This window comes from Symphalangus syndactylus, chromosome 18 (genome assembly GCF_028878055.3).
Source record: "Symphalangus syndactylus isolate Jambi chromosome 18, NHGRI_mSymSyn1-v2.1_pri, whole genome shotgun sequence".
Taxonomy (NCBI): Eukaryota; Metazoa; Chordata; class Mammalia; order Primates; family Hylobatidae; genus Symphalangus; species Symphalangus syndactylus.
The window spans coordinates 65,892,244-65,912,607 of record NC_072440.2 but is presented as its reverse complement, the minus strand read 5'-3'; the positions used below and the strand labels follow the sequence as shown (position 1 = coordinate 65,912,607).

General features: G+C 45.9%; 1 protein-coding gene and 1 pseudogene across 2 annotated transcripts in view; both read right to left on the bottom strand.

The window, feature by feature from the left end:
• Positions 1–318: 318 nt before the first annotated feature.
• Positions 319–20,364, bottom strand: part of CRKL (CRK like proto-oncogene, adaptor protein) — a 41,372-nt gene continuing 21,326 nt past the window's right edge. For both annotated transcript variants that reach the window (XM_055252357.2, XM_055252358.2), the window contains one exon: positions 319–4,335. In XM_055252357.2, the coding sequence (XP_055108332.1) occupies positions 4,201–4,335 (135 nt within the window). In that variant the 3' untranslated portion in view covers positions 319–4,200. The remainder of the gene's footprint in view (positions 4,336–20,364) is intronic.
• Positions 7,346–7,419, bottom strand: LOC129468762 (uncharacterized; annotated as a pseudogene).

Here is a 20,364-nt window from a genome sequence, read left to right as displayed (position 1 = left end):
GAAAAAGTTCCAAGTTCTCTGTGGTGGTGCAACCTGTGGGAACTATTGCCTCATGCTCAGAAGGCCAAGCACTAGGCTCCCATACAGTACCTACAAGGCAGACACTCTAGGAGCCAGGTTTTTTCTCTTTTGGAGGGAGACCCCAAGTGTTCTCCTCTGGGTGCCCGAGTGTTGGAATAGGCGGATGCCAAGATTTCATTCTAGCTCTTGGTCGGCAGCAGCACTAAGGGGTCTCTGAGGAGCATCAGAGATTTCACCACTGCTGAACTGCCAGGAGGCTAGTGGGAGCGGACTGAGGAGACACTGAAACACCAAAGCTGCCGCCACCACCGGCTGATGCAAGTTTTATTGAGACAATATACAAACAGGCCATGGAAACAAGGGTTTTGATGCTGGGACCACTAACGTAAAACGGAATACAAAAATAAAAAGGCAGTAATCTGTTAAGAAAAGACACTCGATGTATTCTAAGAATATAAGTCATTTAATACTGTTAATTTTATAGCACAAAATAAAACAAGCTATGATCCCCAAAAATAATTTTAAAAGCTTACACAGAAAATATTATTGCCTGAAGTTTATGATCTTTAAGTTACAGGTCAAAAGAGTTTTACGTTGTTGTTGTTTTTGTTTTAAAACACACAGTGAAGACCGTCTAAGAAGCAAGGCCACTGTTCCTCCTGTAGGGACAACGATCCTGTCTCAGAGACCTGTCCTTCTGCTCCTTTAGAAAATAGAACCAGCACAGAGTCCACACTGACAGCAGTTACCAGGGGCATAGTCCTCCGGTCCCAGAGGGTGGAGTTGAGGCAGAGCTCAGTGGTGTCCACAGAAAGCATTAGTCTTAGGTACTGTGTTAAAACAATCAAGAATTCATTCATGTTTAAGAGATTAATAACCATAATATTAAAGGATTAAATTATAAACACCTGGCACAAAACCACATCATCCCTTTTCAAAAATAAAATGTTCATATTCCTCTGAGCAAACATCACAAGAGCAGTGGCCATCTGCCTCAGGCCTGCCTTGTCTGTAAACAGCTGTAAAGGAAAGCTAGCACAGCGCCAGGGACACGTGAGCTCCCAGGAGGGCACAGCTGTCCTTCCCTTTCAGCTTTCCAAACATGAGCACAGAAGGTATCTAGTCTGGGTGACCAAAGTCCTCAAACGGCAGCCGGTCAACACATCGTCTTCCTCGTTAGCCATGTCGTCAGGTGGTTCCACACAGCACAGACACGGCTGACTCCTGTACCGCAGGTCCTTCCTGGGATACACAACTTTTTAACCAGTCAGTGCCCTCTAGTACGTAATTTGTTTCCTTCCCAGGTGAAAAACCATAGTGAGTTAATTTAACATCCAAATATTTCTTTAAACATGGTAGAGCAGAGCAAGTAGCAGTTATGAACACCCACCCTCTGGGTCAGATGTGCACTGCTCTATGGAGCACAACAGCCTTCCTAGACCAGTGGGGAACCCAGGCATGAAGCTGAGCTGACGCAGCAGTGCTGCGTTCATATGTTTAGTGTGAAAAACAGAGTATCCCTGCCTGATTAAAAAAATTGACAAGGCTGTAAGTCAGTCAGTTTTACTAGTTTTGGCACATATCTGGAGTGCAGAACTCAAGCTCACCTTGTTTTGAGCTCTGAATCTCCTGGCAGCCCTGGATGCCATTTTCATGGGCTGAAGTAATGAGCTGATTAATTATAAAAACAAACCACAGGTATATTCTAGGTATATCTGATTCTGAAGTGCGCCACACAAGGTGAGTCGGGGTATTGGTCAGTAGACAGGGCTGAAAGGAAACGTTGCTTTCCAAAATGGTCACATACTTCTTGCGCTGAGTCAACTGCTGTAATTCAAAGGTGTCAAGCCCTTCAGCTAAATCTGGTTGAAAAAGGCCTAAGGGTCTGTGCCCTCCTTGAACAAGACACACATTCCTCCCTCTGCTGCAAACTCCACTCACGACTCAACATGGGCAAGGATGAACCATGTCACTGGCCAAAAGGCAAATACTGTTTCTAGGCAGAGTTTGGGGACTGTGATATGTCTGCCACTTGTGGGTGCTACGCCAGACCTGAACCCAAAATGAGCCAACCTGACACACCTAACCAGAAGCGGCAACTGCCGCAGATCGTGCAGAGCAGGAGGCGGCCACCGTTCTCACTGGCAAGGAAGGGCTAATCTCCAAGGCTTTTAGAGGAAAACCACAGATGGGAAGCCATGGTGATAGTTTTCCCAACTGACCATTAATTCTGTCTCAGGAACACTGTCAAGATTCATGAATACGGCAGTTATCTGCCTGATGGAATACTGACTTAAAGAAAAATCGAAAAATGGTTGTTTTGCTGGTTCTGTCTCCAGAATGCATTGCTCTAAATCTCAAAACCCAGGAACCTCCAGACAGGGCCACAGTCACAGCAGATGCTCAGTAAATGACAGCTACTCATTAGGCTGTTGCTACATTTCTAGGTCTGCTGTGTTCACTATGAGCTGAGGCTTGTCTTTACCAGGGTCCAGAAGGGAGAGCAGACTGAATTGCACAGGGTTCCCAGAATTCTAGTCTGCTATGTGCAGCAGATGATGGATGAACCACACATATATACCAGCTGGCTTGTATGAACAGGCCTCTTTTAGCTAACAGGGAAATGCTTTAATATCAATACACTGATAAGTGGTTAATGATAAACTGGTTAATGGTCTCCCTAGTCACTAAAACTCTAAGACATCAAATACATTAACGAATTTCCAGAGCTTGCATTTCCTTTGCTTGGGAGCATCACAGACACTTACTTAGACTGTGAGACCAGTATGGGCAGCACCAACTTTCTCTGGCAGCCTGGCGAGACTGGGCCTGGGCACGGAGGTCTGGGCGTCAGTGAGTGGAGTTTAACGATTCATTAATGAGCCCAGTGATTCTATGAACAACCCCACTTTTTAAGGAAGTTTAAGTCTTAACCTTAAAGGGGTATATTCACTGAAAAGCTGAACAGAAAACTGGCCAACTGCCCTCCAACCCACTGCTCTTATCACTGGCAAAACAAGGTAAGCAAAGGTTTCCCTAAAGTACCCCCCAACTCTGATGCTTTTTAAAACAAAGTAATCCAAGGGCCTGTGCACATAGCATGGCACACCACAACTGCATTATTTTGTGTGTTGTCTGCTACATGGCAAAACAAGGTACTACTGGCAACCAAGACAATAAAGGCCTCTGCTTCAGGGTTGTTCTTTTCAGATTCCTTTAGTTACAGCAGCTTCAGTTTAGAAGCTCAGAGGCATGAGTCATTCCTTGCACTATCATAAAAACTCAACCTACTACTTAACCTGTTTAGAACACACAAGTCTAGGCCAGGCACGGCGGCTCACAGCTGTAATCCCAGCACGTTGGGAGGCTGAGGCGGGTGGATCACCTGAAGTCAGGAGTTCGAGACCAGCCTGGTCAACATGATGAAACCCCGTCTCTACTAAAAATACAAAAATTAGCTGGGCGTGGTGTGCGCGCTTGTAGTCCCAGCTACTCGGGAGGCTGAGGCAGGAGAATCGCTTGAACTCAGGAGGCGGAGACTGCAGGGAGGCGAGATTGTGCCACTGCACTCCAGCCTGGGTGACGGAGCGAGACTCCGTCTCAAAAAAAAAAACAAAACAAACAAACAAACAAAAAAACCAAAAAAACCCCCACACAAGTCTAATTAATTAGTTTTCCAAAACAAAAGAAAAAAAAGCCAGATTTTGGAGTTTTAGGACAGAATTCTCTCTTCCTTAAGGTTCACTTCCTGTTGTCCAAAGAAAAGCAAGATGGCAGCTGAGCCACTGCTTTGTAGAACAGCAAACATGCAGTATCTCGCCATGGCCTCAAGCTTTCTCTGGTGAACACGACAGAATCAGTCCCATGTACAAACGGGCAGCAATGAGAAGGAAGACCCTTTCCTCGTCAACTTCTCTCCACTTGTGTGCTTCCATCAGTATTTCCAGTTTATGATCCAAAAGAACTCTAAAATCGGCTACTCTTTGACAATACGACTATGATACAAACGTCAGGAGGCAGCCGCTGTGTGCATTCCAAATGTGTGTGCGACTGCCAGTCTGCAGAAAGCTGGACTTCGGCAATGCAGTGTGACTTGCCTATGAGAGAAAATGCTTTCCCACTTCAAAGGAGACTAGGACAGGCAGAACAACAAAGCAGCAGGAAACAGGGCAACAGCAATCACTCGTTTTCATCTGGGTTTTGAGGGTCAAAGATTTTGACGTGCGTAAAGGGGAAAAGCCCTTTGCGCCCGTTCACCTCGCCTTCCCATTGGCCATTTATATTCATCCTTGTGACTTTCACGATGTCACCAACCTGTATGGATGAAGAAGACAAAGTTAGCATTTCTCTGCAACAAGAAAAAGACAGTTTACATTAAATCACAAACACTACCTTATCCAAAGGGCCCATACATTATTATTTAGACATAGGGTCTCACTCTGTTAGCCATGCTGGAGTGTAGTGGTGAGATCCCTGCTCGATGTAACCTCTAACGCCTGGGCTCAAGTGATCCTTCCACCTCCACCTCTTGAATAGCTGTGACTACAGGCATGCACCACCATGCACATTAATTTTTTATTTTTTATAGACGGGGTCTGTCGCCCAGGCTGGAATGCAGTGGCACGATCACAGCTCATTGTAACCAACTCCTGGGATTACTTGAGGTCAGGAGTTTGAGACCAGCCTGGGCAACATGGTGAAACCTCATCTCTTCTAAAAAATAGAAAAATTAGTCAGGTGTGGTGGTACATAACTGCAGTCCCAGCTACTCAGGAGGCTGAAGTGAGAGGATGGCTTGAGCCCATAAGGCTGAGGCTGCAGTGAGCCGTGATAATGCCACGGCACTCCAGACTGGGCAACCGAGTGAGACCCTGTCTCAAAAAAACAAAAACAAAAACACACACACACAGAAACAGCTTCTGAGCACAAAGCGGCTCCCCCCCACTTCCCCCGACACTAACCCTCTATTTTGGCCACTAACCCCAACAGGACAGAAATGAACACATGATTCTGAGAATAGTTAACGTCAAATTACACAAAAAGGTGTATTTTAAAAAAAGACCTTCAGGTGGTAGCCATTGTAGACAGGGTGTTACTCTGTTCAGCAGAGCACTAATCTAAGGTTCTGTATTGTGTACTTAGGTCCATAAAAACACTACTTGAATATAAGACCCACCTAAGATCTAAGACAGTAAGAAATAAGCTTTTGTCTGCTTAAACACATATAGAACCAGGCATAGTGGTACGTGCCCGTAGTTCTAGGTACTTGGCAGGCTGAGGTGGGAGGACTGCTTGAGCCTAGGAGTTTGAGACCAGCCGGCGCAACACAGCAAGACCACATCTCAAAATAAAAACAGGCACAAGGTTTTTATGGCACAGTCCAGTGGTCCATGCCATGAACTTTGGAGCATGCAGGACACCAAACAAATGTCCTGGTTCTGCCACTTTTAGAAACTACATGACTGTAGCAAACTGCTTAAGTTCCCCAAGTCTCAGTTTCCTTCCAACTTTGAAAGGTTCTCGCAGTAATTAAATGATTGTTACTTGAGTAGAGATTCCTGAGTAGAACCCAGCCCCCAACCCCATGCCCCCTCTAATGAGAACCCAGCCCCCAACCCCACACCTCCTCTAATGATCATACCCTTTGGATGCATGAAGGGAGAGCTGGAATTAGCACTGAGAAGCACAGCACTGTATATATCAGAGGATTTCCAACCTTGTCACCAACAAGGGTCCTCTCAAAACCAATGAGGAACAGGCTGAAAACGGGGTCTAAAAAATTACTGTGATGGATACTAAGCAGCCGAGGAAGACTACGGGAAGATTAAAGATGAGGCTAAGGATTGAAAGCTGCCAAGAACACTCACACCTCACGCCTTCCAATTAACTTGTGAGTCTGGCAGTCTTCAACAGGATACTTTCTACATGATCCTACCTAATCAATTAAATAAATTTACTGAACATCTACTCCATGGAAAATGGGCAGGTCAGTTCATATCCTTAAAAAACTTCTGTCTTTTGAGTGGGATACACAATGAATCTTTGTCAGATAATAACACAGTGTAAAAAGCACGAAGTGGCCGGGCGCAGTGGCTCACACCTGTAATCCCAGCACTTTGGGAGGCTGAAGTGGGTGGATCACTTGAGCCCAGCAGTTCAAGACCAGCGTGGGCAACACAGTGAAACCCTGTCTCTAAAATACAAAAATGAGCCAGGCGTGGTGGCATGCACCTGCAGTCCCAGCTACTTGGGAGAATGAGGTGGGAAGATCGTTTAAGCGCAGGAGACAGGGGTTGCAGGGGTGCAGTAAGCTGTGATCACACCACTGCACTCCAGCCTGGGTGACAGAGCGAGACCTTGTCTCAAAAAAAAAAAAAAGAAAAAGACAAGAAAAGAAAAAGGCTAGGTGCAGCGGCTCACATCTGTAATCCCAACACTTTGGGAGGCCAAGGCAGATGGATCACCTGAGGTCAGGAGTTCGAGACCAGCATGGCCAACATGGCAAAACCTCGTCTCTACTAAAAAATACAAAAATCACCAGGCGTGGTGGCAGATGCCTGTAATCCCAAATCTCAACTACTAGGGAGGCTGAGGCAGGAGAATCACTTTAACCTGGGAGGTGGAGGTTGCAGTGAGCCAAAATTGTGTCACTGCACTTGGTGTAGCTGGGCGCAGTGGCTCACACCTGTAATCCCAGCATTTTGGGAAGCCAAGGTGGGAGGATCACTTGAGGCCACATGCTCAAGACCAGCCTGGGGGACATAGTGAGACCTAGCTTCTATTGAAAAAAAAAAAAAAAAAGAGAGAGAGAGAGAAAACACATAAAAGCAGCAAGTGGCAGAAAAACACTACTAAATCAATGCTGCAGAGCACAGGATCAAGGAGCTACTGCTTGGACAGAGGGAACTTGGACCAGCAGAAGTAGGTCAAACAGCAGCCTAGGAAGAGAATGGCTTAGAGACTTCTGGTGGCCTCTTGACCATTAGTCCCTCATTGTGGCCTTGCAGGAGTTTCCACATGCTAAAACACCATCATCATTCTTCATGCTGTTTTCTATCTCAACACAGAAAAGATATCCTGGCTGTTATGCAGCCTGCTGTCCAGTTACAGGCCTGGCTATGGACCAGCTTCTTCCATGGCTCTACCGAACAGTGCTTGTGCTCAGATCCTAAAATGGTTGGTAGCTTGGCAGCCATCTTGCTGTTTCCCTCGTCACTCCCTATTCTGGTGTGGTGCTCTTCCTCTGGGTTCATGGTACACGGATCCAGCTTAAAGAAGCACTCACTTTGGAGGGCAGATCAATCTGTTTTTTTTTTTTTTGGGGGGGGGGTGCTCTACACCTTCAGAGAAACTTCTCTAGTAATGAACTATAGAAATAATCCCTGAAAGTATAGTCTTACAGGACAGATCAATCTTGATGTGGGTAGATACCAACTCAGTTCAAGGGGCAAACTACACCTGGAAGATGTGGCTGACCTTATCAACAGATTAAGAGGAAGCACATACCTAATGCATCATCTTTATTAATTTTCACCCTATGGAAAAGGACAATCCTAGTCATTATTAGAACTGTCAAAATACTATCTTTGTGGCTGGCCGCACTTAGCACCTGGGGAGTGGACAAATTAACTCTAAAACACATATGCCAGGGACACTAGTCAGCCCTTTTATGTCTATCAAGAGTTAAATGGCAAGAGGGTACCTCTTGCTGCTGGCAATAGTTTCCTACAGCCCTACTTGTCCAGAGTGTTGTCCAAGAAATGACTCTACTGACTGGCATCTGGCACTTGATTCAAAGAGCAGTCAAGGCACTGGAGGGCCCAAGCACTGGTCGTCACAACAGTTTTTTGGTTCCATAATCAATCTCTGCTCCCTGTACTGATATTCTGAGATTGTATGCTTTCAGGTTACATAAAGTAAGATCAGGAGTACACTGGTGACACTGGAATCATAAATTCTAACTTGACTGACGTGAATGGGTCTCAGTGATCAAAGAACATCCTGCGAAGTTGTATGCAAATGCATGAATGTATGCTGTTTTTCTGAAGACTGCACAACTTTCACTGGATTCTCAAAGGGGCTTATAGCCCCCAAAATATCTAAAACAAAACAAAGCCCATGTACTATAATCACCAGACAGGTATCATCTTGCTCTCTGTGGCTTTTATTCCTCTAGTCATTCAACAAATATTGAACATCTATTTGTAGGCTGTGGAGAGATACAACAGAGGACACAAAGGAGGCAAACACCCCTGGCCCTCATGGAGCTGCATGGGTCCACTGCCTGCCCCTGTGTTCTCTGTGCACCTGCACCTGAACCAGAGTAGCTGGAGAGACAGAGGCTTTAAGAGGGCTAGGCTCCCTGTTTGTGCGCCCTGGGAAGCAGTCAAGTAATCTCATGCGCTGAAACCCACAACTGAATGCTATCTAATAGGGTTTTAATACTGAAGACTTGGTCTCTTTCTTAAAATTACCACTATCCTTCAGAGTAGTAACTTGATTCAAGAGGGCTGTTTACTGGTTAACACAGAGATTTTATTTGGGAAAGGTAGGGGGCAGGGCTAAAGGTATCACAGGCCAGTATGCTGTGGTACAAGAGTATGTGGGCTTTTGGAAAGGAAGAAGTCAAGACACAATCATATATACAGAAAACTTCACAGATTCCATAAGAAAAGATACAAATTCAGCAAAGTTGCAGGGTACGAGATCAACACACAGATATCAGTTGTGTCTTATATATTGGTAATGAATAATTAAGAAAGTAATTCCAAGCCGGGCGTGGTGGCTCACATCTGTAATCCCAGCACTTTGGGAGGCCGAGGCAGGCGGATCACGAGGTCAGGAGATCGAGACCATCCTGGCTAACACCGTGAAACCCTGTCTCTACTAAAAATACAAAAAATTAGCCAGGCGTGGTAGCAGGCGCCTGTAGTCCCAGCTACTTGGGAGGCTGAGGCAGGAGAATCGCTTGAACCAGGGAGGCGGAGGTTGCAGTGAGCCGAGATTGCGCCACTGCACTCCAGCCTGGTGACAAAGCAAGACTGTCAAAACAAAACAAAACAAAGCAAAACAAAACAAAACCGAGAATAATTTAACCATGGTGAAAGACTTGCATACCAAAGATTATTAAAGACCTAAATAAATGCAAAAACATTTGTGTTAATGGATGGAAAGACTTATTATTAAGATATTAATACTGGCTAGGCGCAGTGGCTCACACCTGTAATTCCAGCACTTTTGGGAGGCTGAGACAGGAGGATCACTTGAGCCCAGGAGTTTGAGACCAGTCTGGGCAACACAGTGAGACCCTGTCTCATTAAAAAAAAAAAAAAAAAAAAAGCAGGCCGGGCGTGGTGGCTCACGCTTGTAATCCCAGCACTTTGGGAGGCCGAGGCAGGCGGATCATGAGGTCAGGAGATCGAGACCACGGTGAAACCCCGACTCTACTAAAAATACAAAAAATTAGCCGGGCGTGGTGGCGGGCACCTGTAGTCCCAGCTACTCAGAGAGGCTGAGGCAGGAGAATGGCGTGAACCCGGGAAGCGGAGCTTGCAGTGAGCCGAGATTGCGCCACTGCACTCCAGCCTGGGCGACAGAGCGAGACTCCATCTCAAAAAAAAAAAAAAAAAAAAGCTAATACTACCCAAAGTGATCTACAAATTCAACAAAATCCCTATCAAAATTCTAATAGCCTTTTTTTTTTTTTTTTTTTTTTGCAGAAATGGGAAAACCAATCCTCAAATTCATATAGAATTGCAAGGAACCTGAATAGCCACAACAACCTTGAAAAGCATCAAAGTTAGAGGACTTACACTTCCTTGACTTCGAAATTACTACAAAAAGCTATAGTAATCAACAGTGTGGTGCTGGCATATGGAGAGACATACAGAACAATGAAATAGAACTGAGAGTTCAAAAATAAACCCACACATTTATGATCAAGTGATTTTTTTTTTTTTTAACACGTGGGAGTCTCACTATGTAGCCTAGGCTGATCTTCAACTCCTAGGCTCAAGCAATCTTCCCACCTCAGTCTCCAGGGTACCTGAGATTACAGATATGCACCACCACACCCAGCTTGGCCAACTGATTTTTCACTAGGGTGCCAAGTCCATTCAACAGAGAAAGAATAACCTTGCTGGGACAACTGCACCAATTTCCACACGCAAAAGAAAGACTCTGAAACCTTATCTCACACTATACACAAAAGTCATTTAAAATGGAACAACAGCCTAAATACAATAACTAAGTTCAGGCATGGTGGCTCACGCCTGTAATCCCGGCACTTTGGGAGGCCAAGGCAGGCGGATCACCTCAGTTTAGGAGTCCAGAAGAGCCTGGCCAACGTGGCAAAACCCCATCTCTACTAAAAATACAAAAAATTAGCGGGGTATGGTGGTGAGTGCCTGTAATCCTGGCTACTTGGGAGGCTGAGGCAGGAGAATCGCTTGAATCTGGGAGGCAGAAGTTGCAGTGAGTCGAGATCGTGCGTGCCGTTGTACTCCAGCCAGGGCGACAGAGTGAGACTCTGTCTCAAAAAATATAAAATAAAAAACAAACAAAAACGCCCAAATAACTCAATTAAAAAATGGGCAAAGAACTTGAAAATATTTATCCAAAGATTTGCCAACAGCCAATATGAAAAGATGCTCAACATCAGTCACTAGGAACATGCAAATCAAAACCACAATGACATACCACTTCACACCTACTAAGATGGCTATAATAAAAAATATGGAAAATAACAAGTGTTGATGAGGATGTGGAAGAATTTTTTTTGGCAGTGAAGGGAGCCCTTATATACTGCTGGCTGGAATGGAATATGGTACAGCTGCTATGGAAAATAGTTTGACAGTTCCTCAAAAAGCTAAACATACGAGGCTCATGCCTATAATCACAGCATTTTGGGAGGCTGAGGTGAGCGATCAGTTGAGGTCAGGAGTTCGAAGCCTGGCTAACATGGCAAAACCCTGTCTCTACTAAAAAATACAAAAATTAGCCAGGTGTGGTGGCACACGCCTGTAATCCCAGCTACTCGGGAGGCTGAGGCAGGAGAAATCGCTTGAACCCAGGAGATGGAGGTTGCAGTGAGCCGAGATTGTGCCACTGCACCTCCAGCCTGGGCAACAGAGCAAAACTCCGTCTCAAAAAAAAAAAAAAAAAAAAAAGCTAAACACAGAATTACCCATTTGACCCAGAAATCCACTCCGAGACATATAACCAAAATAACTGAAAGCAAGGACTCAAACATTTGTGTGTCAATGTCCACTGCAGCATTATTCACTATAGCCAAAATAACGAAAACAACTCAAGTATCCATCAAGAGATAAATGAATTAACAAAACGTGATATATACATAACAATGGAATATTATTCAGCCCTAAAGGAATGAAGTCTTTATCTTAATTTCCTGTACAGATGGAGTCTCACTATGTTGCCCAGGCTGGTCTCAAACTCCTTGCCTCAAGTGATCTTCCCACCTTGGCTTTTCAAAGCACTGGGATTACAGGTGTGAGCCACCGCATGCTGGGACAAGGAATGAAGTTTTGATATATGCTACAATCTGGATGAACTCTGAAAACATTGTACCCAATGAAATAATTCAGACCCAAAGGACAAATATTGTATCATTTTACTTATATCAGGTACCTAGAATAGGTAAATTCATAGACAGAAGGTAGATTGTTGGCAAATTATATAAACCTCAAGCTCTTAGTGTGGGAGTAGTCATGAGAATAAACTTCTCTCTGTGAACCCCTAGCTGATGGTTCTTCTCACTCAACAGCTACCACCAGAAAACAGCTATCACAGAAAACAGAGGTCAGCCTAATGACCAGGATGGGACAGGCCCTGCCTGAACCACACCAGGGCCCCAATTCCATGGCATTCTCATTTAATTTACACATTAGGAAAGAGGAACAAAAACCTTTCAAAAATATTTTTTTCTGGGCTGGGCGCAGTGGCTCACGTGGTCAGGAGTTCAAGACCAGCCTGGCCAAGGTGGTGAAACCCCATCTCTACTAAAAATACAAAAAAAAGCCCGGCCTGGTGGCAGGCACCAGTAATCCCAGCTACTCGGGAGGCTGAGGCAGAGAACTGCTTGAACTCAGGAGGCAGAGGTTGCAGTGAGCTGATATCACGCCACTGCACTCCAGCCTGGGCGACAGAGCAAGACTCCATCTCAACAACAACAACAACAAAAATATATATATATAAAAAAAATACATATACACATACACAAACACATATATTTATATTTTTTTAAATACGAGAATCTTCTAAAATTCTGAAGGACTTTCTAAAGATTCCTATGTTTGCATGGTATTATAATCAAGGAAAAAAGCACTTTTGGTACTGAAGAAATAAAGCTGAGATGCTATGAAGGACAACTGACACAATGTCAAAGACAGAAGGGTGGAGGAGGATCCTGGTCAGTCCTGATGAAAGGTCCAAGGAGGCGAGTGGAAATGATTCCTCGGGCACCAGACATCCACACACCACCACGGCATGGGTAGGACACACCTGAGATTCTTGCTTAAGGTGAATGCTAACTTGTGGGCCTTTCTGGGAAGCCTTGGTAAGAAGGCTTCACGTGCTAGAATGTGACGTGAGGTGAGGGACAGAAGCCCCATTACAATGGGAGGCTGTAAGCTTGCCGCATGGACCCCCAGGGCTGAGTCAGATGCTTCACGATGAACACATACAGGCCCAACAGCACTGCAGGCCACCCAGCAGGAGGAACTCATGATGATCCCTAAGAGATTACAAAGTCCAATCAGTATTACTGAAACCTAAACTTACTTTGCAGATTACTTCACCTCAGCAAGCAGAAGTAGCAATGAAGAAAATGCTAATACAAATTTAATTCTAAGCAATGAAGCAAAACCAATTGGTAAAGTGGGAATCTGCTAATTCCACGTCAGTCAGTAAAGGAAGTTGTACCATGGGCCCTTGGGAAGGCCAATTCAAAAGACACAGAGACCAGATGTAATCCAAATTACTACAGGTTTTGAAATGGGGCAAAGACAATCCAAGAAGAAATTATAAAAACGCAATTACAGATGACACAGAGCAATTACGGGAACGAAGAGCAAGAATGTTGAGGATGCTGGTGAGCTCAAAGAACGCTGAGTATCACTAAGAAAAAAATGCCAAAAAAAAAAAAAAAAAAAAAAAAAGAGCACCAAAGATGAGGAAAGGGTGTTCTTAAGAGCTGACCAAACACACTGGCAAGCAGGAGTAAGAGTAAGACTAGTCTCCTGTCACAGAGAAATTACATCATAGGACACTGGAAGACTTAGGAAGGGTCAACTCTCTCGTTTTTTGTCAAAAGATGGCAAATTCCATAAAATGTAAAACAGTGAGCTTGAAATGAAACCCAGACAAAATTCTGGATGCGATTAGCTAACAGATGGTTTGTGAGGATTTAGAATGGGAAGTGGAGCATCTGGAAGCAGCATGAGCCCACCAAGAACAAGTCACGCCAGATCAACCTCACTGTCTTTTTATAGATATAAGAGGCAGATCTGGAGAGGCTGCATAGAAGGACTTTAGTACAAAGATCTGTTGGTGCTTTTACAAAACCTGCAGTTAGGAAACTGGAGGGTAATGAATATGCTAGATGACATAACCAGGATTTTAAAAGATTCAGAGACTGGGTGTGGTGGCTCATGCCTATAATCCCAGCACTTTGGGAGGCTGAGGCGGGTGGATTGCCTGAGGTTAGGAGTTTGAGACCAGCCTGGCCAACATGGTGAAACCCTTTCTCTACTAAAAATATAAAAATTAGCCAGGCGTGGTTGGCAGGCGCCTGTAATCCCAGCTACTCAGGAGGCTGAGGCAGGAGAATCATTTGAACCTGGGAGGTAGAGGGTGCAATGAGCCGAGATCACGCCATTGCACTCCAGCCTGGGCGACAAGAGTGAGACTTCATCTCAAAAAAAAAAAAAAAAAAAAAAAAGGATTCAGAGATGTACACAGATGGTATGACAAGACCAATAAAAACCAAACCAACAACAACAACAAAACTCAAGAGGGACAACTATGGGGCCATGCACTTAAGTCCACACACTGGGCTAGGCAAACACAAGAAGGGGACTGGCTGTGGCTTCTTTCTCCCTGGTGGAGAGTCAGAACACAAGACATGTCAGCTACCAGAGCCATACAACATGAGACAGACCACCTCATGAAACTGTTATGGGCCAGGCGCGGTGGCTCACGCCTGTAATCCCAGCATTTTGGGAGGCCGAGGCGGGCGGATCACGAGGTCAGGAGATGGAGACCATCCTGGCTAACATGGTGAAAAACCCCGTCTCTACTAAAAAATACAAAAAAAAATTAGCCAGGCGCAGTGGCAGGTGCCTGTAGTCCCAGCTACTCGGGAGGCTGAGTCAGGATAATGGCGTGAGCCCGGGAGGTGGAGCTTGCAGTGAGCTGAGATGGCGCCACTGCACTCCAGCCTGGGAGACAGAGCAAGACTCTGTCTCAAAAAAAAAAAAAAAAAAAAAAAAAAAAAAGAAACTTATGTTCCAGATGTGCCACAGGAAAGACATCTTTGTTTTGTTCACTACTGTATCCCAAGTTCCTAGCCTGTCACATAATAGGCACTCAATAAACTTTTGTTGAAGTGAATGTTTTTTTTGGAGGTGTCCAAGTTGAGACTGGAGGGCCATGGAGTTAGACTGAAGAGGGCTAAAAGCACTGGGAAAATAATTGAACTAAATGACCTAAGGTATCAATATAACCTTTTTGCTTGATTTATATCAATTCCATCCCAAATCACTTTGTCTCACTTGTAAGCCTGGGAAACTATTTTTCCTCCACACGATCTGTTCCACTGACTTCAATTCCCACAGATTCCCGGCTTGTGTCACCAATTGTTTTCTTATGCCATACCATGGGGGAAAAGCACAGGTAAGGCTGCATTTAGACACTTAAATACAAATTTTCATACAAATAGTCATGGGTGTGTGTACCCAGGGTTAAGCACAATTCTAAAGTTGCTAAGATATTTCTTCCCTTTTAGTCAGAAAAGCAAACTGGAATGCAAATGAATGAGAATGATATTACATGACAGTCAAGCATTTGCTCTAAATTTAAAAATTAATAAATAGCGCCGCCTCCAGGCAGCCCGGAGCAACCCGACGCCCCGGCGTCACACTCTGTAGGCACAGCACTCCGTAGGTGACAGCGGGGCAATGCTGCGCTTCCTGAAGGGAATGGCTTTCCTCCCCTTCCTCTTGGTGACCTGGTCGTCAGCCGCCTTCATTATCTCCTACGTGGTTGCCGTGCTCTCCGGGCACATCAACCCCTTCCTCCCCTACATCAGAGTGTCACCCTAAGGATATCCACAGAAATCAGTGGTGATGTTTGAAGACAGAAAAATTCGATCTCACTCAGTCAATGTCGCAGGCCATTTATAAAAGTGCTATAGAGGACAGACAGGGTTTTGAGGCCACCCTGATTATTGGGATGCATCTGCAGCACATCCAGGACTTGAGTTTCATTACGAGTTCCTAATAGTTGTACTATTTCTAAAGATGTGTTTCCCTCCCTTCCCCCGCCCCCGCCCCGCCCTCTTTCTTTGTTGAGACGGGCTCCCTCTGTTGCCCAGGCTGGGGTGCGGTGGCATAATCTCGGCTCACTGGAACCTCCCTGCCTTGGGCTCCCGTGATTCTCCTGCCTCGGCCTGCAGAGTGCCTGGGATTGCAGGCGCACACCACCACGCCTGGCTGGTTTTTGTATTTTTGGTGGACACGGGGTTTCGCCGTGTTGGTCAGGCTGGTCTCCAACTCCTGACCTCGAGTGATCTGCCCGCCTCGGCCTCCCGAAGTGCTGGGATTACAGACGGAGTCTCGCTCACTCAATGCTCAATGTTGCCCAGGCTGGAGTGCAGTGGCGTGATCTCGGCTCGCTACAACCTCCACCTCCCAGCTGCCTGCCTTGGCCTCCCAAAGTGCTGAGATTACAGCCTCTGCCCGGCCGCCACCCCGTCTAGGAAGTGAGGAGCGCCTCTGCCCGGCCACCCATTGTCTGGGATGTGAGGAGCGTCTCTGCCCGGCCACCACCCCGTCTAGGAAGTGCGGAGCGACTCTGCCCGGCCGCCCATTGTCTGGGATGTGAGGAGCGCCTCTGCCCGGCCGCCACCCCGTCTAGGAAGTGAGGAGCGCCTCTGCCCAGCCGCCCATTGTCTGGGAAGTGAGGAGCGCCTCCACCCGGCCGCCCCGTCTGGTAAGTGAGAAGCGCCTCTGCCTGGCCGCCCCGTCTGGGAAGTGATGAGCGCCTCTGCCCGGCCACCCCGTCTGGGATGTGAGAAGCGCCTCTGCCCGGCCGCCCCGTCTGGGATGTGAGGAGCGCCTCTGCCCGGCCGCCCCGTCTGGGAAGTGAGGAGCGCCTCTGCCCGGCTGCCCCATCTGGGAAGTGAGGAGCGCCTCTGCCTGGCCACTGTGCAACCTTCCAAGTGTGAAGTGACAGCCTTCATTGTAGAATGAATGAAGACACTGGCACTGATTATATAACACCTTGGCAGCTATCTCAAGTCGTTGATGGTGGAGGTACTGGAATTATAGAAGAAAGCAAACACACAAATTTGACTAAAGGCGATTTTGTGACTTCTTTCTACTGGCCCTGGCAAACCAAGGTTATTCTGGATGGAAATAGCCTTGAAAAGGTGATATATATATGAACGTATCTGATTTTTTTCCCGTATAATTCTTACTTTGTGCATTTGATATTCAGTTGTGTTTGTAATCACGGAAAAATAAAAGCATATATAAAAAATTAATAAATAAAAGAAATTGTCTGTAAACCTGACCTTGTCAGTTGTGAGAAACTGGCTGTTTCATGACTCAAATGAAAGCAATGCAAGAAAATTGTTAATCTCCTCGGCTCAGCCCTTCGTGATATGGCAACAGCCCACTGCCCTGGCTGCCTTTTGCCACTTTTGCCCTTTGCCCAGCATGCTCACCTATCTACAGCTGTTCAGTGACGTTAGTCTCATCACACCACACAAGCTCTACTCGCCTTACAGATACCACATATTCCCCTTCAAATCAAATCTCAGGATCAACTCTTCTTGCAGAAAAGTCAGCAAGAAAAGAAAATAGCTAAACACAGACTGGTTTTAAAATATCTCTTTACTTACAGGAATCCTCTTTTGAAAATCAAGATTAAAAAAAATTGTAAAATAATTTAAGGAATAAAGTCACCTAAGCCATCGTCGTTCTCTGTAATACTATCTAGGGGAATAACAAAGCTTCAATTATTGGCACATTTTGTCCTACTTGTCTGTTTCTCATTTTAATTTTAATACTTTTCCCAGTAACCTAATTGCAAAAGTCCCAAGAGTTGTTTTTAACAAGATCAGACAGGCACCACTATCCTAGTAATAGTTTAAGATAACAATCACAAAAACATTTACCCCAGCTACTCAGGAGGCTGAGGCACGAGAATCACTTAAATCTGTGAGGTGGAGGTTGCAGTGAGTGGAGACTCAGTCTCGAAAAAAAAAATTTACTTATGCCATAACCTAAGTTTCATTTAAATATACAGAAAGCGAAATACCACTAAATGGAATTTGGTAAAAAGGTCTATTTCTCAGGTCCTATTTACATTCTCTCTCAGTCAAACACCAAACAAACCCTTGGCTGAAGCTCAGCTGGCTGGGTTAGTGTCATGAGGCTCAGGTGTGGAGAACCTCTCTCTGGGGCCAGAGAGACTAGGAGCTATGTAATGGCCAAGTATGTAGGTTATCTTAAAATACACAATCATTAACCAGGCTTCCTTCCTCCTGCTCCTGACCTCTCTCGGGCACCTACTTATCCACCCACTCACCAAGCTGTAAGTGATCCCTTCTGCAATACCTGGTGTTCCTCCCTACAACCTCCTAGTACTCGCTCCAATGAGCACACATGCACGCACACTAGATACAGGTTTCTAAAACACACATCCTAGAGCCAGAGGTCAACAGGCAGGTACCTAAAATTCTGACTGGGAGCCTCGACCTTCAAGGTTCTCAACGAGCACCTGCCAAACACACACGAGTCACATCCACTCTGACTCCTAGCTCCCCAATCCGATGCTATGACAGACGTGAAAATGACTCAAAAGGCTGAAAACACAATGCATGCTACAGGGTATTAACAGCCCAGAGCACGTCGTGTTATTCTAAGGTGCTGAGGTGTAGACCAGGCCAGCGGCATGCACCTGGGCCTAGGCAGGTCTGTGTGTGGGTGAGAAAGCTGGAAGGCCTGGCCAGGCGCAGCGGCTCATGCCTGTAATCCCAGCACTTTGGGAGGCCGAGGCGGACAGACGATCAGAGGCCAGGAGTTCAAGACCAGCCTGGCCAACATAGTGAAACCCTGTCTCTACTAAAAACAGTCGGGTATGGTGGCGGGCACCTGTAATCCCAGCTACTTGAGAGGCTGAGGCAGAAGAATCGCTTGAGCCCAGGAGGCAGAGGTTGCAGTGAGCTGAGATTATATCAACTGCACTCCAGCTTGGGCAACAAATGAGACTCCATCTCAAAAAAAAAAAAAAGAAAGAAAGCTGGAAGGCCTGCTCTGCTCAGCCAGCACTCCTATCTGTGGAGGCAGCCTCCTCAGACCTGGAGCCTCTCAGTCCCTGACCCCCATCACAGCCTCAAATGCTCCTTTTCTTTATAGCCAACATGAAAGGGAGGCAAAAACCAAACACTGAAACAAACCTTCAGGTGCAGTTCATTCAGATACTACTACTGGTCCAAAGAAAAACTTGAGGGCCAGGCATGGTGGCTCACGCCTGTAATCCCAGCACTTTGGGAGGCCGAGGAGGGCAGATCACCTGAGGTCAGGAGTTTGAGACCAGCCTGACCAACATGGAGAAACCCCATCTCTACTAAAAATACAAAAAAATTAGCTGGGCATGGTGGTGCATGTCTGTAATCCCAGCTACTCCGGAGGCTGAGGCAGGAGAATGGCTTGAATCCAGGAGGCGGAGGTTGCAGTGAACCAAGATCGTGCCATTGCACTCCACCCTGGGCAACAAGAGCGAAACTCCATCTCAAAACAAAACAAAAACAAAACCAAAAAAACACTGAGGACAACCTATGGAAAAATACCCATGAAACCAATTCTAGCTAACTTTTATCTGTGGGCAGGCTGTTTGGTGAGTCAGGATTTGGTTTTTTTGAAGCAACAGGGTCCCTTACTTCATCCTTCTGAAATGCACTTAGGGTCTCTCTCAACATTCTCCCCCCTTTTTTTGAGATAGGGTCTCATCCTATTGCCCAGGCTTAAATGCAGTGGCATGATCTCGGCTCACTGCAACCTCGAATTCCCTGGTTCAAGAGATTGTTCCACCTCAGTCTCATGAGTAGCTGAGGCTACAGGTGCATGCCCACCACGTCTGGCTAATTTTTGTATTTTTTGGTAGAGATGGGGTTTCACCATGTTGGCCAGGCTGGTCTCAAACTCCAGACCTCAAGTTATCCACCAGCCTCGCCCTCCCAAAGTGCTGGGATTACAGGCATGAGCCACCGTGCCCAGCTGAGAAAGAGTCTTTTTAAAAAGTAGTATTTAGTTAGAAGAAAATGACTTGGCCAAGTGCAGTGGCTCGTGCCTGTAATCCCAGCACTTGGGGGCTGAGACGGGCGGGTCACCTGAGGTCAGGAGTTCGAGACCAGCCTGGTCAACATGGTGAAACTCCATCTCTACTAAAAATACAAAAATTAGTCAGGCAGGGTGGTGCGTGCCTGTAGTCCCCACTACTCGGGAGGCTGAGGCAGGAGAATCACTTGAACTCAGGAAGCGGAGGTTGCAGTGAGCCAAGATCACGTCACTGCACTCCAGCTTAGGCAACAAGGCAATAGAGTGAGACTCTGTCTCAAAAAAAAAAAAAAAGAAAAAAAAAAGAAAAGAAAATGACTTGGTAATTAAAATGTTCAAGTTCTATTTCATGCTATTCTAATTTACAAAATCCGTAACAGGCAACGGCTGATGTATTTTAAAATCATTCCTCTATGGCTGGGCGTGGTCACACATGTCTGTAATCCCAGCACTTTGGGAGGCCAAGGCAGGCACATCGCCTGAGGTCAGGAGTTCAAAACCAGCCTGGCCAACATGGTGAAACCCCATCTCTACTAAAAATACAAAAATTCGATGGGCATGGTGGCAGGCACCTGTAATCCCAGCTACTCAGGAGGCTGAGGCAGGATAATCATTTGAACCCAGGAGGCAGAGGCTGCAATGAGCCAAGATCATGCCACTGTGCTGGAGCCTGGGTGACAAAGCAAGACGCCATCTCAAAAAAAATCATTCCTGGGTCAGGTGCAGTGCCTCACACCTGTAATCCCAGCAATTTGGGAGG